Source organism: Sinocyclocheilus grahami, unplaced genomic scaffold (genome assembly GCF_001515645.1).
Source record: "Sinocyclocheilus grahami isolate Dianchi unplaced genomic scaffold, SAMN03320097.WGS_v1.1 scaffold549.1, whole genome shotgun sequence".
Taxonomy (NCBI): Eukaryota; Metazoa; Chordata; class Actinopteri; order Cypriniformes; family Cyprinidae; genus Sinocyclocheilus; species Sinocyclocheilus grahami.
The window spans coordinates 246,589-265,228 of record NW_015505728.1 but is presented as its reverse complement, the minus strand read 5'-3'; the positions used below and the strand labels follow the sequence as shown (position 1 = coordinate 265,228).

Sequence of the window (18,640 nt, the reverse complement as noted above, 5' to 3'; positions counted from 1 at the left end):
GCAGAGGCCGGGGGCTAGAGTGAGGAACGGCCGGAGGGCTAGAGTGAGCAGAGGTCGAGGGCTAGAGTGAGGAACAGCCAGAGGGCTAGAGTGAGCAGAGGTCGGGGGTTAGAGGGAGGAACAGCCGGAGGGCTAGAGTGAGCAGAGGTCGGGGGCTAGAGTGAGGAACAGCCGGAGGGCTAGAGTGAGCAGAGGCGGCGGGCTTGAGAATGGCACGGCCGGTGGATTTGACGAAGGAGCGTCCGGAGGGCTAGCGGCAACCACACGTGACGACCCCGGGCTGGACTCCGCTTCGTCCACGGTGAAAGCAGATCCGGTGATCCACAGTGCAAAGTTGATGTATTTCCTCAGCGACCAGCACGGATCAGCTCCAGGCATGATGAAGCCATATCATCCTTTTTTGGAAGGCCAAACAAAGTAGTTTCGCTTTCACAACGAATCACACATTTGGGCGGCGTTATGCAAATCTTCCCACATCGTGACGTAGACATGTGGGGGCGTGTTAGAACGAGCCGTTTTAGGTAGGCGTGGCTGACTTTTAACTTTTATAAAGAATATCTCTTTGGATTTGAGACTTTAGTCTTTGCAACTTTACAGATCTTTATGCACCAAGAGCTTGTAACACTCCAAAGAGAAAGGACAATTTGAAATCTCATCATATGACCCCTTTAAAACGAAGTCTCAAACAAAAGATTTCAATTCATTGCAAAACAAAAGCAAGTGTGAGAGTGCTTCAGAGAGTCATATCACAAACTATTTAAATGTAGAGATTATATTTCATAATCTACATCATCCTCTCTCACCTGGCGAAGGATGAAGCTGGTCGATGTCGTACTACCGTCAGATCTCTTAAGTCGACTGCGCCGTGAGTAGGTGCCTCTGTTCACCTGCGGCAAAAGAACAAGCTATTAATCTATTCCTCTTCTACCGGCAGAACAGGGACACATTCATACAAACACATACACCCACATATCCTACCACAACACTGTTCCCATTGAGGGGTCTCAATGGGGTCTGTTAGCTACAGAACTTACTGTCAGAGTCAAATGAACTGGCAAAAGCATTTCAACGATTAATCACTTGCATTAATCATCGCTGTTTTGTACGTCAGTATGAAACCTACAGCTAAATACAGCAGACATAAGGATCTTTGACCTATCCTGGGTGTTACGTGACTAAAAGCTTGACAGATAAGGAGATTCTATTGAGATAGATGTCAAAGCGCATCACCACAAGGAAGCTGAACTCTGCAGAGCCACATAGACATCAATGCAATGTGTTGAGCAGGCGAAACTGCCCTTCAGTATATGGCTGGCCGCAATGCAGTCCTCCATCGAACCACTTCTGAGTAGATCATGCGGTTAAAATATATAGTAGTTTGTTGTGCAAGAAACATAAATGTTATGGCCATCGGCTGCATAGGAAGCACTGATGCTTACAAACTGGTTCAGGTCATGCGTTCTTTACAGGGAAATCAATGAGAACATTAATTATTTATAAGCCTAATTAAAGACCAATAGATCAAACTGGCATCCATTAATCTTTAGCACATTCGGGATTTGGTTTTAATGATCCTTTTAATTGTATAATCAGCCTGTGTAGAGTAAAGGGAGTGTTCACCCCAAAATGAGAATTTTCTCGACATTTACCCACCAACATGACTCTCTTGCTTAGGTAGAACACAAAAGAAGGTGACAGAATGACAGACTCAGTCACCATTTACTTACACTGTATGGGAAAAAAAGCAATAAAAGTGAATGGTGACTGAGGCTGTCAGTCCCTAACACCTTTTTCACAGAAAAAAAAAGTCATTTGAGTTTGGAACATCATTAAGGTGAGCAAATCTCTCTTCCTTCGGCTTGCTCCCTTTTTTATCAGGGGTCCATTAAGGTGAGCAAATGATGACCATTTTTTATTTTCAGACGTACTGTCCTTTTATGCTATTATTCCACATAATATATAAGTTTAAAACACAAAACATAGGAATTTTACTGTGACACTACCATGGTTTCTTGACTATTTATCATGTCAATAGCTTTTTTTTTTTTTTGGACATGTATCATGTCATTCTTTCATGTACATCCAATTACAGTAGTATATGAAAATTCCATCTGAACCAACAATAAATGTAACAACATCAAGTCATCCATCATAAGTTAATGGAAATATTACAAGGACATTCAGAGGTTTGTATTACAAGTGGAAAAACTAAAACACAAACATGACATAACAACAATGCAAGTGTTTGGTGCAGATATGCAATTTACATATACACACACACACACACACACACACACACACACACACACACACACCTGTACAACTTGTATAAAGTACATCTATGCAGTGTACAAAATTCAAAGATAATGTTTGCAATGCAGTATTACAGATCATCTCTGCTTCAACATATGACAAGTTTTAAACATATGAATTATGAATATTCAAATTAGTCATTTCAAATGAGTGGGGGCATGTTGTCATTGTTGGCAGACTAGAAAGAAATATGTGTATTATGGATCAATTTAAAGTCGTTGGATCCTATAAAGACAAACAGAACTATGTGTGTTTGGTGCAGATTCCCATCGCATTATCACCTTCTCCCGCGTCCTTACCTGAAAAATCGGCTTCTGAACCCCGTCGCTTATCCCGTGTCGGGTGTAGATGTGCCGGGACATTTCTGCGAGTTCATCGGTCCACGGAGGTGGCTGCCTTTCGGTCCCGGTCCACTGGCTCGGCGGAGGAGGATATTGAACTGTTTGCTCCAGTTTCGCTGCGGTGTCCGCGGTCCGAGGACGAGGCTTGTGCGCGCTGAGCTCTCGGTGACTGATGCAGTGTGTGCAGCTGTAGTGTAGCTCGGTCACCACTAGAGCAGCATCACGAGCTAACTTACTGTACAGCGTATTTAGCTGCTCGACAGAGGTCATCAGATATTATGCAGATATTAATGTGTTGTTGGCAAGACCTCCCCTCCTCAAAAAAACAAAACAAAACAACCTGAGCTAAAAGCAAAGGCTAATGATTAGAAGAAAATAGTATTAGATTTCAAACTACTAAATTTAAGTTACTTCATATGTTTTATAAACATGAAATATTAAAAATTATTAACTGCAGTTTGATCGATGTGCATGGTCTCCCAGGTATAGATTCATCAGAACATCAGATGAAAAACATGAGAATTACTGTAGGACATGTCTTTTTTTAATGGTGCATGCTGTATCTACAAAGAGCTGATAAGGAGATGCTAAATTGCAGAGGGATTTATATCATACACAGCTGTAGCTGCTTTTCCTAGAGACTCTATGAGGATTCACCCATGAGGTTGGTAATTAGTAGCATATCAGCTGTGCAAGAAGATTAGCAAGAAGATTTTAACAAAACCTAACCAGATATGATGCACAAATTCTGTCAAATAAAACGGAATAATTAACATTCAGCATCTCCAAATCAAGGGGGATTTATATCATACACAGCTGTAGCTGCTTTTCCTAGAGACTCTATGAGGATTCACCCATGAGGTTGGTAATTAGTAGCATATCAGCTGTGCAAGAAGATTAGCAAGAAGATTTAACAAAACCTAACCAGATATGATGCACAAATTCTGTCAAATAAAACGGAATAATTAACATTCAGCATCTCCAAATCAAGTGAGAATAGATCAGTTTGGGAGGACGCAGCACATGTTGAAACACAGGTAGTTTTTATTTTCTGAAGACTATAAGAGTTCACCGTGTTACAAAAGGAATTTGAAAAATGAGCGGGCAGGATACAAAGAAATCTTGATGTTACAAAACATTGAGTCCATGAGTACAATACAGATTTCTCTCTAAATCTCTTAAAACATACAGGTTTACAAATATACAGCAGCTTTTGAAATAAAGTCTTTTGAATTGGTCTCTATGTTTATTCCGTCTCGAGAAAGAACAAGGCATCTGGTGGTAAATAAATGTTTATAAAGTTAAGGTGCAATACAGACAAAGCCAGATATTTAACATCTAATATACAAAAAAAAAAAATTCAGAGCAGTTTATGAAAAAAATAAAGACAATTTTCATCATTTTTTTTACTACATAAATCCCATTTTAACGAGAATGAAAGCTGTCTATATGTTAAAGGAATTATACATTTCCCCATTTCAGTTAAGAAGAAATGGGTGGGTATATCAGAAAAGCACATTTCTTCACATACATAAGAAGCTAAAAAACAACAATTAATTCATCATTTCCAGCTGAGGAGTCATAGACCAGATGAAAATTACACTGTATGCAATTTTACATGCCTTAAATTAAGTCAAACAACAGCAAACACCCACAATGCAAACATAAGCGGTACTTGCATATTATACATATTATACAGTGAAACATATGGATTGACCATAAAGGGATTGCAGTTGTGACCACTGTCAGTTCTAAAGGAATTTAAGAATATTACATGTAGCCAGTAATAAACTGTGTCCTTACTAAATCGGTCCCATAATTTTGGAATCACTAACAGCAGAATGAACCGAAAACTGCCATTTTGATTGTAGGGGTTTATAGAAGTGCTTGGAGTATTGGCACATAAATTCATTCCAGATTTGGTGATCCATGTATAATCTTCTTCATACAATCATCCTCTCTTATAGTGCATAAAAACCCACATTTGCTTTGAAAGGAAAGAAATCAAAGTCTTGGGTCAGTTAACCCAGAAATAAATGAAAATGGCAACAATTAATCATAAGATTTGTCTCTTCAAATGAGGAAAGGTATGCATGTATGTGCATTTTACTATGTTATCTTAAATTCTCAATCAGCAAAAAGAAGAATATGCTGGTGATTATCACAAGACGACAAAAATTATGTTTATTGTTTATGATATTGTTATGTTTATGATGTTAGTGTGACTCATTCCATCAACTCTGAACACCTGCCCTAAACTGCTTCATGTGTTAGCAAGTGCTTGCTTCCTTTCAAGTGGATTACATCTTTGTCCTGTGAAGACAAATGTCAGCGAATCTTTGCATACCCCCTGACATCGATAGAGACGTAAGAGAAAAATACTCTCGACCTCATTTCACCATTTGGAATTTGCATTGAATATTAATGGCTGTGGAGTCAGCCTTACATAAGGGGTTGCTGGTAGAAGGCTGCTTGTTGCTGCTGAGGTGCAGGTTGGGCCAGAGCGGACATCGGATAGGAGGCTGGAGGCAGACCAGGATTAGCGTTCTGATAGGCAGACATGTCCATAGCCATGCTCATCTGTGGTGGGTAAGGGGCGGGGGCTCCAGGAGCATGGTTTACATATGCTGCATTCATGGGGCCGCTGCAGGAAATAAGCAATTTGCAGAAATTTAAGGCTAGTTTTCCAAACACCACTATCAGAATGATACATTTTAAACAAAGCCATCTAAAAAAAGCCTATGTTGACAAGTACACTGCCCGGCATCATGTGCTGATTCCAAAAATAGTGTCCGTTTTGCTCTAGCTCATCGCACTTTCTGAGAAAATATGATGCGCATTGTTTCATTTTTGCTTTTACAACCATTTGTAAGGTGAAGAAGTCTTGTATTATCCCTTGACAGTTTAAAACTATTTGTACAATCTCATCTGAAGACATTATGTTATGCCTATTCCTGATTTCAAGGTTAGCACAAGCAAACATGGCCCATATTTCCATCAATTCACATCTTGTGAAGCAAAACGCTCTGTTTGTAAGAAACAAATCCATCAAGACATTTTTTTAACTTCAAACAATTAGTCTTCTATCCATAATATTGCTTTCTCCAGAGAAAACGTCATCAGGAGAGAAATCAAGCACCGCTTACAAGCGATAACAATCTAAAACAGTTCTAAACAAATACATATGTGGATTTTGATGTGAGAAGACTCCATGTTGATGTTGATATGTTTATTATAAAACGCAGCTTTTCACATCACAAGACGTTAATTGATGGACTGGAATCATGTGGATTACTTGTGAATTATCGTGGTGTTTTTAACAGCCATTTGAACTGTCATTCCGGCGGCACCCATTCACTGCAGAGAATCCATTTGTAAACAAGCTAATGCTACATTTCTTCAAATCTGTTGTGATGAAGAATCAAACACATCTACATCTTGGATGGCCTGAAGGCGAGTCAGTTGTCAGCAAACGCTTGTTTTTGGGTGAAATATTACTTTAAACAAATACAGTAAACTATTGAAGATGGAGAATGGGAGCTTCCGTGCGTTTGCGCTCAGGTGCTGGTTTTCTCAGCGTTGTCAAAATAAAAGTCCCACTACTGACACTTAGCAGCCAAACAGAAAAACGTACTGGTCAATGCCGATAATTAAAAAAATATATATCAACACATCTGCCTCTGTGATAAACTTAGTGGAAAACTAATACAATTTTCTTCATTCACTGTTTGAATGGACATGATTAGATTTTTTGAATAGAAGGCGAAAATTGCATATATAGGAATAAAAGACAAGGCCAAAGTTGCTTCAAAATTAGAGGTAGACTAGATTACCTGATGTAAGGAGGTTGTGTTGGCTGGCTGGTGGGCACTGAATTGACTGAAGGAGGAAGGGAGCAGAGAGGTCCAGCTTGGTCCGTAAGACTATATCCCTGTGGAACACCAGAGGACATGTAGGCTCCAGATGGCTGATAACCCTGAAAGAGATAAGAAATAATAAATTAAGAAGTCAGAATAATACAAATCAGAATTGTCTGTGTCACAAAATATAATGGACTGAATTGGCACTAATTCTCTATTTAAATGGCAAAGCAAACCTGCATAGCGAGAGGAGTAGGGGCTCCTGGGTAAGTGCCTTGGAGACTCTGCATTTTGGAGTATGCATTGTAAAGAGGAGCCTCATTCATTAGCTGGTTATACAGTTCCAGAGCCTCCAGCAACTTCACATTCAGCTCGGACAACTCTGAGTGCTTCCTGCAGGAATGAGAGCGAGAAGTTTTTCCTCATATGCAAAAGACTGAAAAAACAGCCAACCTATTCTGGCGTAAGTTTTGATTTCAACAAACCTGTCGATTTCTTGTAGTTTCTCATCAATCATCGGGTTCATCTTTTCACAAGCATCTAGAAGAACACAACAAAAGATTAACACTCTGGAATTGGGTCTAGCATCATTTACTCAGAGGAACTGTCAGGTTCAATGATCTTGTGTGCAATGTAACATTTGACAGTAGAATTGTGTAACTGTGATAAAATACCTAGCAAAGTTTTTTATATTTTAACTAAAAAAAACTAATTTACATTTATAACACTATTCTTTGCATTTTATTACCTTGGCAGTAAAAACAATGCATGCCGCTGCGTAGGTGTTTCTAACACAACAGATGTGACAAGAAATTTGACATTTTTCTCTTTTCTGGCCAATGTAATCAATCTCTCAATATTTCTTCCTCAACATTTTCTTTTGCTTTTGAAACAAATGGGAATGCAAAAATATATTTCACTACTATAGAAGTTTATCCAACTATTACAAATTCTGTTTCTGAGAAACATGGAGTTTAAACAAGAGCTCAAGAAGGGTCTTCCTCGTACCTTCTAATGTGAGCAGCTCCGGGCCGTCAGGTGAGGCATCTGCAGGGTCTGTGTTCTGGAGCAGGTAGAGAGTTTTGTCCATTTTCTCCTGTAGGGAACAGAGTCAGTGATTAACACAAGACAAGAGAACTTCACCAAGAGCCTGTTGATCATATCAGTTACGCTTCTCTAGATAAGTGGAGACATGTGGCCAAAGATCATCCGGCACTCACCTCATCTATATACACAGGTTCAGGCTCAGCTTTGACTTCAACGATGGGCTCCTCTGGGGCTACTGTCTTCTCTACATACATCACTACAGGAAAGAGAATTCAGGAGATATGTATGCGTAATCTGCATAGAAAAAAATGCATTATTCCTGTACAAAAAAAACAAGGTTATAAAGTGTATTACCAGGGTCTGGTTCGGCATTCAGGTTGGTGGTGACAAAGTTTGATGGGAAGAGGCCTACTCCTCGATGATTCTCTCCTTTCCACCAGTTTGGATCACTGTTGGATAACAGCGACATTACTTCTCAATGGACAATGGGTTATGGGAAATTTAAAGACAGCATTAACAAATTAAATTGTAAATGAAATTATTTCTACACACAACACTTATAAAATAACGTCCTTGAACGATCAGTTTACCTGTCATCAAGGATGATCACAAGCTCTCCAGCCTTAAAAGTGAGCTCATTGTCTTCCGCTGCTTCAAAATCATAGAGGGCACGCACTTTACGGGACTCTTTCCCTCCGTTGGTGTTGTAGGGTGGATCAGCTATCATGGTAAGGGGTCGTGTCTCTGCCTGCTGTTTCTGTTCCTGTAGGGACAGCTCAATGGCTGCATCGAGCAAAATACATACACTCATTATCTTGGTACAGAGGACTATAGCTTGATTCCACAGTTACGATGCCAAAGATTTTTATTGATGCTTAGGCAGGGGCCCAAAATCATTAGTCAGACAAGACTAAATAAATGATAATAACAAAAAAAGTATATGAAAGTACATTAGCATGAAGAGTCTCTCACCTTTGGCCAGATCATCATCATCAGCTGCTTTGCTGGTGGCAGGAGTGCTGCTGGGCTTTGTGCTGGAGCTCTGCAAGTAGAGATCACGTTACAACTGATTTGCAAAAAAGACATTTTATATATATATATATATATATATATATATACACTGCCGGGTTTTTTTTATGTTTTTTAAAGAAGTCTCTTCTGCTCATCAAGGCTGCATATATTTGATCAAAAATACAGAAACAAAAGTAATATTGTGAAACATTATTGCAATTTAAAATACCGGTTTTCTAAAAAGTTAAAAAGAACAGCATTTATTCAAAATACAAATCTTTTCTAACAATATAAGTCTTTACTATCACTTTGTATCAATTTAACACATCTTTGCTGAATAAAAGTATTCATTTCTTTTTAAAAACTTTTACATCTTGTGAAGCAAAACGCTCTGTTTGTAAGAAACAAATCCATCAAGACATTTTTTTAACTTCAAACAATTAGTCTTCTATCCATAATATTGCTTTCTCCAGAGAAAACGTCATCAGGAGAGAAATCAAGCACCGCTTACAAGCGATAACAATCTAAAACAGTTCTAAACAAATACATATGTGGATTTTGATGTGAGAAGAATCCATGTTGATGTTGATATGTTTATTATAAAACGCAGCTTTTCACATCACAAGACGTTAATTGATGGACTGGAATCATGTGGATTACTTGTGAATTATCGTGGTGTTTTTAACAGTCATTCCGGCGGCACCCATTCACTGCAGAGAATCCATTTGTAAACAAGCTAATGCTACATTTCTTCAAATCTGTTGTGATGAAGAATCAAACACATCTACATCTTGGATGGCCTGAAGGCGAGTCAGTTGTCAGCAAACGCTTGTTTTTGGGTGAAATATTACTTTAAACAAATACAGTAAACTATTGAAGATGGAGAATGGGAGCTTCCGTGCGTTTGCGCTCAGGTGCTGGTATTCTCAGCGTTGTCAAAATAAAAGTCCCACTACTGACACTTAGCAGCCAAACAGAAGCCGGGTTTTTTTTATGTTTTTTAAAGAAGTCTCTTCTGCTCATCAAGGCTGCATATATTTGATCAAAAATACAGAAACAAAAGTAATATTGTGAAACATTATTGCAATTTAAAATACCGGTTTTCTAAAAAGTTAAAAAGAACAGCATTTATTCAAAATACAAATCTTTTCTAACAATAGAAATATTTGCTATCACTTCTTATCAATTTAACACATCCTTGCTGAATAAAAGTTTTAATTTCTTTCAAAAAAAGAAATAATAAAAATGTACTGACCCCAAACTTTTCATATGTGGATTTTGATGTGAGAAGACTCCATGTTGATGTTGATATGTTTATTATAAAACGCAGCTTTTCACATCACAAGACGTTAATTGATGGACTGGAATCATGTGGATTACTTGTGAATTATCGTGGTGTTTTTAACAGCCATTTGAACTGTCATTCCGGCGGCACCCATTCACTGCAGAGAATCCATTTGTAAACAAGCTAATGCTACATTTCTTCAAATCTGTTGTGATGAAGAATCAAACACATCTACATCTTGGATGGCCTGAAGGCGAGTCAGTTGTCAGCAAACGCTTGTTTTTGGGTGAAATATTACTTTAAACAAATACAGTAAACTATTGAAGATGGAGAATGGGAGCTTCCGTGCGTTTGCGCTCAGGTGCTGGTATTCTCAGCGTTGTCAAAATAAAAGTCCCACTACTGACACTTAGCAGCCAAACAGAAAAACGTACTGGTCAATGCCGATAATTAAAAAAATATATATCAACACATCTGCCTCTGTGATAAACTTAGTGGAAAACTAATACAATTTTCTTCATTCACTGTTTGAATGGACATGATTAGATTTTTTGAATAGAAGGCGAAAATTGCATATATAGGAATAAAAGACAAGGCCAAAGTTGCTTCAAAATTAGAGGTAGACTAGATTACCTGATGTAAGGAGGTTGTGTTGGCTGGCTGGTGGGCACTGAATTGACTGAAGGAGGAAGGGAGCAGAGAGGTCCAGCTTGGTCCGTAATATAAGTCTTTACTATCACTTTGTATCAATTTAACACATCTTTGCTGAATAAAAGTATTCATTTCTTTTTAAAAACTTTTGAACAGTAGTGCATATTGTTAGAAAAGATTTCTATTTTGAATAAATGCTCTTTTTTAACTTTTTATTCATCAAAGAAAAAAGTATTACAGGTTATAAAAAAAAAAAAATTAAGCAGCACAACTGTTTTCAACATTGATAATAAATCGGCATATTAGAATGATTTCTGAAGGATCATGTGACACTGAAGACTGGAGTAATGATGCTGAAAATTCAGCTTTGCATAATAGGAATAAATTAGATTTTAAATTATATTAAAATAGAAACCCATTATTTTAAATTCCAATAATATTTCACAATATTACAGTTCTGTATTATATATTTTTATATTATATTATACACAATATTATATTTTTTGTATTTTTGATTAAATTAAATGCAGCCTTGATGAGCAGAAGAGACTTCTTTAAAAAAAAACATTAAAAATCTTTGCATAATAGGAATAAATTAGATTTTAAATTATATTAAAATAGAAACCCATTATTTTAAATTCCAATAATATTTCACAATATTACAGTTTTGTATTATATTTTTTTATATTATATTATACACAATATAATATTTTTTGTATTTTTGATTAAATTAAATGCAGCCTTGATGAGCACAAGAGACTTCTTTAAAAAAAAAAAACATTAAAAATCTTACTGATCCCAAACTTTTGAACGGCAGTGTAAGTCTATTTATCCTTATCTATTATATATACATACACACTACAATTCACAAGTTTGGAATATGTACAGTTTTTTTTTTATGTTGCTAAAGAAGTCTTATGCTCACCAACGCTGCATTTGTTTGATCAAAAATACAGAAAGAACAGTAATATTGTGAAATATTTTTACAATTTAAAAGAACTGTTTCTATTTGAATATGTTTTAAAATGTAATTTATTCCTGTGATGGCAAAGCTGAATTTTTTCATTGTGTTCGTTTGTCCCACTTTTGCTGCCAAAACATCCCTGAACCATCGAGGCACGGACTCCACTAGACCCCTGAAGGTGTGCTGTGCTATCTGGCACCAAGATGTTAGCAGCAGATCCTTTAAGTCCTGTAAGTTGCGAGGTGGGGCCTCCATGGATCGGACTTGTTTGTTCAGCACATCCCACAGATGCTCGATTGGATTGAGATCTGGGGAATTTGGAGGTCAAGTCCAAGTTGTGCTCCTCAAGCCATTCCTGAATCATTTTTGCTTTGTGGCAGGGCGCATTATCCTGCTGAAAAAGGCCCCAGCAACCAGGGAATACGGTTTCCATGAAAGGGTGTACATGGTCTGCAACAATGCTTAGGTAGGTGGTATGTGTCAAAAAGTAACATCCACATGGATGGCACGATCCAAGGTTTCCCAGCAGAACATTGCCCAAAGCATCACACTGCCTCCACCGGCTTGCCTCCTTCCCATAGTGCATCCTGCTGCCATGTGTTCCCCAGGTAAGCGGCGCACGCGCACACTGCCATCCACGTGATGTAAAAGAAAACATGATTCATCAGACCAGGCCACCTTCTTCCATTGCTCCGTGGTCCAGTTCTGATGCTCACGTGCCCAGTGTTGGCGCTTTCGGCGTCGGTGGACAGGGGTCAGCATGGGCACCCTGACTGGTCTGCGGCTATGCAGGCCCATACGCAACAAACTGCGATTCACTGTGTATTCTGACACCTTTCCATCAGAACCAGCATTAACTTCTTAAGCAATTTGAGCTAGAGTAGGTTTCTTTGATGAATAAAAAGTTCAGAAGAATGGCATTTATCTGAAATAGAAATCTTTTGTAACATTTTAAATGTCTTCATCATCCCTTTTGATCAATTTAAAGCATCCTTGCTAAATAAAAGTATTAATTTCTATAATTTCTCCACCCCCCCACACAAAAACATTATACTGACTTCAAGCTTTTGAATGGTATAATGTATAATACTACAAAAGCTTTTTATTCCAGATAAATGTATATTTTGCACAACTGTTATACGAACACAGAACTATAATGCCATCTATAGGCGTACCAGAGCAAATACTCAAGGAAAAAAAAAAAAAAAAATTTAAAAAAGTAGGTTTTTGAGATAACATTTACATGACGACCTCTGAGTGACACAGTAAAGTCTTGTGACCCATTTTATGTAGTCGGTACTGATTAACAGCTATGGAAATGTTTACATGCACTTGTCCTTTTGTCAAACAAAATGAGCTAACAATAAATGAAGGAAAAGAATAACAAAGAAGAATTGACATCTCATGGGCCACGAGGGAAGTGTGGCAAATATGTGACAGGAAATTCCATTCTGTCTGCTTGATTCTCGTCTCAAGTTTACACACATGCTTCAGCATTCCAGACACACTCAGCTGATTTATACGCCTCTAACCTAGATAGCTAAAGTGTTAGCAGACATGTCATGTGAGGAACAGTGGTCATGTTTAGTCACATGATTAATTTATGATTCATCTCTCATAGAGAGGTGGCTGACTATTGGTTATTAACTATGGGCATTTATGGTATACTTTTAATGTATCTTTAAAAACAACATGTCAGTTTTCAAAGATTGACTAAACAAAACAGTAAAAACAAAGAGAAATCACCCCATAATAAAATCAAAATAAAAAGCTGGCGATTGCTTACACACTACCGTTCAAGAGTTCTATCGATTTTTTCAGTGATGGCAAAGCTGATTAGCTGGAGCCATTACTCCAGTTTTCAGTCTCACATGATTCTTCAGGTTCCCCAGGTAAGCGGCGCACGCGCACACTGCCATCCACGTGATGTAAAAGAAAACATGATTCATCAGACCAGGCCACCTTCTTCCATTGCTCCGTGGTCCAGTTCTGATGCTCACGTGCCCAGTGTTGGCGCTTTCGGCGTCGGTGGACAGGGGTCAGCATGGGCACCCTGACTGGTCTGCGGCTATGCAGGCCCATACGCAACAAACTGCGATTCACTGTGTATTCTGACACCTTTCCATCAGAACCAGCATTAACTTCTTAAGCAATTTGAGCTAGAGTAGGTTTCTTTGATGAATAAAAAGTTCAGAAGAATGGCATTTATCTGAAATAGAAATCTTTTGTAACATTTTAAATGTCTTCATCATCCCTTTTGATCAATTTAAAGCATCCTTGCTAAATAAAAGTATTAATTTCTATAATTTCTCCACCCCCCCACACAAAAACATTATACTGACTTCAAGCTTTTGAATGGTATAATGTATAATACTACAAAAGCTTTTTATTCCAGATAAATGTATATTTTGCACAACTGTTATATGAACACAGAACTATAATGCCATCTATAGGCGTACCAGAGCAAATACTCAAGGAAAAAAAAAAAAAAACATTTACATAAGTAGGTTTTTGAGATAACATTTACATGACGACCTCTGAGTGACACAGTAACGAACACAGAACTATAATGCCATCTATAGGCGTACCAGAGCAAATACTCAAGGAAAAAAAATAAAAAAAACATTTACATAAGTAGGTTTTTGAGATAACATTTACATGACGACCTCTGAGTGACACAGTAAAGTCTTGTGACCCATTTTATGTAGTCGGTACTGATTAACAGCTATGGAAATGTTTACATGCACTTGTCCTTTTGTCAAACAAAATGAGCTAACAATAAATGAAGGAAAAGAATAACAAAGAAGAATTGACATCTCATGGGCCACGAGGGAAGTGTGGCAAATATGTGACAGGAAATTCCATTCTGTCTGCTTGATTCTCGTCTCAAGTTTACACACATGCTTCAGCATTCCAGACACACTCAGCTGATTTATACGCCTCTAACCTAGATAGCTAAAGTGTTAGCAGACATGTCATGTGAGGAACAGTGGTCATGTTTAGTCACATGATTAATTTATGATTCATCTCTCATAGAGAGGTGGCTGACTATTGGTTATTAACTATGGGCATTTATGGTATACTTTTAATGTATCTTTAAAAACAACATGTCAGTTTTCAAAGATTGACTAAACAAAACAGTAAAAACAAAGAGAAATCACCCCATAATAAAATCAAAATAAAAAGCTGGCGATTGCTTACACACTACCGTTCAAGAGTTCTATCAATTTTTTCAGTGATGGCAAAGCTGATTAGCTGGAGCCATTACTCCAGTTTTCAGTCTCACATGATTCTTCAGAAATCATTCTAATATGCTGATTTCTTGATATGTACTCATTGATATGTGAATCTTTTTTTTTTCAGGATTCTTTGATTAATAGAAAGTTCAAAAGAACAGCATTTATTTAAAAAATAAATCTTTTGTGATTTTATAAATGTCACTTTTAATTAAATTAATGTCCTTGCTGAATAAAAGTATGAATTTATTTTTAAAAATATATATAATAATAATAATAATATATATATATATATATATATATATATATATATATATATATATAGAATCTTACTGACCCCAAACTTGAATGGTAATGTACAATATACAGTTATTATATATTAATTCATAAATGAAACCAACTACAACATGTATAGACTTACAAAAATATTTTTACTCCATTTTAAAATGCTAACATTTGACAATATCAGTCCCAGAAACTTTGAAAGAACATTGCAATGACCTACACTGCAGACATGGCATGACAACAAGGTGGCACAGATACATCTGTCACAGATTTCTGTGACCTACCAGTACAGGAAATACAAACAGAATAACTAATGAACTATGTGAAATTAGGATCTAAAAGTCGCTATGACAGTAAACCCAGCCAAATTTCAGGGTCATATATCTAGGCCAAATACCAGCAGCTGTTGTCTGTTCATTAGCATTTGTGTTAATGGACAGCTGACATCATAAAGTGAGATCCAACAGGATCAAGTTGGAATACCTGGGTGTTTGCGGTGGGAAAGGACACTCCGTCTTCTTTGAGGGACTTGATGGTGGCACTGATGAGACTCAGCTGTGCGTCTTTCTGGAAATCTTCGGCCCACTCCACCATCAAGGCCTTGAGTTTCTCAGCAACCTTTGGGTGAACCTGAGGAGAAGAGAACGAGGATGGTAGACATTATCAACAGACAAGCAAGTTTATTATACTTTGAAACAAGGATTTGTCCTGTTGTATGTAATTACCTTTTAATTTATGCAGTGAGCTAAAGTTCCTTACCTTGTTCAACACACCACGAACTTCACTGGCAAACTCCCGCGAGCAGATTTCTAGGTGAAAGATTTTTCCGCTGTTTGAAACGCAGGCACCCAGCAACTAAACAGAGAAAATACAGCAATATCTGAGTAACCATTATTTGCATTAAAAAAAAAACATTTTAATCAATGAATTTCCTGTTATTTGAACATACTAGATACGTATTTAAAAAAAATAATTGATTCAGACTGATTTTCGAACAGGCATTTGTGAACAGGTCAATTCAAATGTATATTCACAAAAAAATTCTGGAAAATGTCATTTAAAAACTTCCTGATACTTCTAGGATTTCCATGACAATCAAAACAATTTTCTATACAAGCAGTGATTGCACACTTGTTACATTTCTATAAATGTTTATGCTTCAAATGTGCATAAATGAAATGTGATATCATAATAAAGATTATTAATAATAATAATAACAATAATTCTGACAAGTATATAACTGTTTATTCTTTGAATATGTGTAAATAAAATGCAGACACAAAATAAAGATTCATAATAATGATATTAATCATAATAATTCTTGTTATAGTTGTTATTGCACACTTGTAACATTTCTATAACAGTTATCACTTTTAATGTGTGTAAATTAAATGTGACATCATGATAAATATTAATACTACTACTAATAAATTGTATTATTCCTAACATTGTCATCATTATTGTAAAAATTACATATATTATTATTACAACAAATTCAGCAACTCAAAAAATAAAAATAAAGAGCGCATCAACCCACTTTATTCCTCTGTAATACATTTTTGTAAAGATACAGCCAGATGAGATATCTAAAAATAGATTGAGACATCTATGCAGGCTGAGATTTTGGGGAGTCAGAGTGGGAGCCCACAGAGATGTCTGTCACTTCCAGATGCTACAGAGCGCTCTGGAGTTTTTACAGCTTTAGTTTCTTCGATACTAGTTTAGTGTGCAGTGACTATATGCAAGCCATACATAGGTTAATTGTCGTCATGAAAAGAAACACTGTGACAACTCATATCGCTTACTAAACTGTGGGTGTAACTCTGTTTGACTACAATGGGAACTGAAGATGAAGAGCTCACCGTTAATGCTTGCATGGCTACATGAGGGACCTTGTGGTTCACACGCTTCATGATTGACCTGAGACAATCCTTTGCACTATGCCAGAAAAAAAGAGAAAACGACAAAGAGGGGCATGAACATTTATATTAGGGAGAGGTGCACCATTTTTCTACATTAAAATTAAATAGAAATTAATATTTAACAAAAAAGGTATCTATATAAGAAGAACAATAATGCATACAAGCAACATGAATGTTATTAATTGTTACTAAAATAAGCATTAAAAACACATAGTTATTTAAATCTTGTTTGTATGCTGCTATTTCAGCTCACCCATTGGGAGTTGTCCCGACCCGGTCACAGATATCCATAATGAGGCACCAGTCCTCTGATGTGCTAGTTTCACTAGTTGCTTTCTCTGAATATGCAAATGAATAAGCATTCATAAAAAGACAAATTCAAATGAAACTCTCAAAGCTAATTTTCTCTTATTACAGAGCCATATCATAACTTACCATTTTAATTTAAGTCAAAGTGCATGCTCAAAAACTTAATTTACCAAAAAGGCCATAAACGCACAATACCGAGTATAATAATAATAATAAAATAAGTGTGAATATTATCTGATTTACATCCTAGCAATTGAAGAACAAGTCTTTAATACATATTTATTTATTATATGGCTTATATCCATCCCGTTAAACAGACAAAGTAGCCTGTTTTGCCTGTTATTTTGCATATCCGGCTTGTCTCAACAGGCACAACGACCATTTCTATGATAATACACTAGTGTAGATTAGTTTACCCCTCCTTCAAGAATAAAACAACTTGGGCGCATTTGAATGACTAACATAATGAAGACAGGGAAATTTGCATTGCGACATCCAACAAAGTACAACTTGAAATAAAATGAACAACAATCAAGTGTTCAAACCACTCTACAGAGGAACATACAGTGTCACAAGTTCATTCACATTAATCTCTCAGGACAAAACTATGAAAAGAAAAACATTGTTCATACTATTGACAAATGAACTGCTATTAATCTTTCAGTCATTCATGCTTACTGGAAATGGGTTAAATATAAATATATATATGTATTTATTTTTTGGGTGGAATTTTTTATTTATTTTTTTTAAAAGCAGGACGTTTTGATTATATAATATTATATTAGGAAGGTACTATACTACATCCTGTTAGATGTACTTTTCATATTAAAATATCACGGCATAGCCTTAACAGGAAATATCTTCTAGTTAAAAAAAACGTTATTTATTGTAATCATAAACGTGATACACTTTGATAAACTTTGTACTTAATCCCCAAACAACTCAAAATCACTTTTTGACAGAGTAACGTTACTTAAACTAAATATTGAAAATGTTCAGTGTTCATCTGAAAAGTTGCAGAAATGTAGAACAATATTTTAAGGATGGTGTCAGTTCTGCTAATAACGTTTGACAGCTTTAATCGTTAAATCCCGATATTTAAGGGATCAGAGAAACCGAGGAAATAAACCAAACAAAAAGCAAAGATCTTGAGGATATGACAGGGAGCAATGCGCTGGATCGGCCCTGTTAACCGACTTGTCAATATCACATCACTTCGACAAACACAACACTGTCAAACTCACCCACATCCTGATCGAACGGGTTTTGACCAAATAAAGGCATTTTGAGACCTTTTCCTATCTATTAAATGTTAAATTCACGCGTATTATCTACGTATATCGACGATTTATCGTTCTCTCATCCATTAAAATGCGTCCACTTCTACCAGTTGCTCTTCCGTAAACTTAGAACGCA

The 18,640-nt window shown here is 36.6% G+C and overlaps 2 protein-coding genes across 2 annotated transcripts in view; both read right to left on the bottom strand.

The window, feature by feature from the left end:
- The window catches only part of LOC107555918 (voltage-dependent L-type calcium channel subunit beta-4), a 26,850-nt gene extending 24,034 nt beyond the window's left edge, over positions 1–2,816 (bottom strand). The window contains exons 1-2 of the mRNA XM_016238858.1: positions 2,613–2,816; positions 804–887 (exon numbers count right to left, since the gene is read on the bottom strand). Coding sequence (XP_016094344.1) covers positions 804–887; positions 2,613–2,675 — 147 coding nt within the window. The 5' untranslated portion in view covers positions 2,676–2,816. The remainder of the gene's footprint in view (positions 1–803; positions 888–2,612) is intronic.
- Positions 2,817–4,849: 2,033 nt separating this feature from the next.
- On the bottom strand, positions 4,850–18,631 carry LOC107555917 (signal transducing adapter molecule 2-like). Its single transcript, XM_016238857.1, has 14 exons — positions 18,469–18,631; positions 17,169–17,253; positions 16,856–16,931; positions 15,753–15,848; positions 15,477–15,623; positions 8,534–8,603; positions 8,152–8,344; positions 7,916–8,010; positions 7,735–7,817; positions 7,523–7,610; positions 7,000–7,054; positions 6,751–6,907; positions 6,488–6,630; positions 4,850–5,298 (listed from the first exon to the last, which is right to left on the bottom strand). Exons 1-14 carry the CDS (start codon positions 18,506–18,508, stop codon positions 5,097–5,099), a joined length of 1,530 nt encoding a protein of 509 aa, XP_016094343.1. The 5' UTR covers positions 18,509–18,631; the 3' UTR covers positions 4,850–5,096.
- Positions 18,632–18,640: the final 9 nt, after the last annotated feature.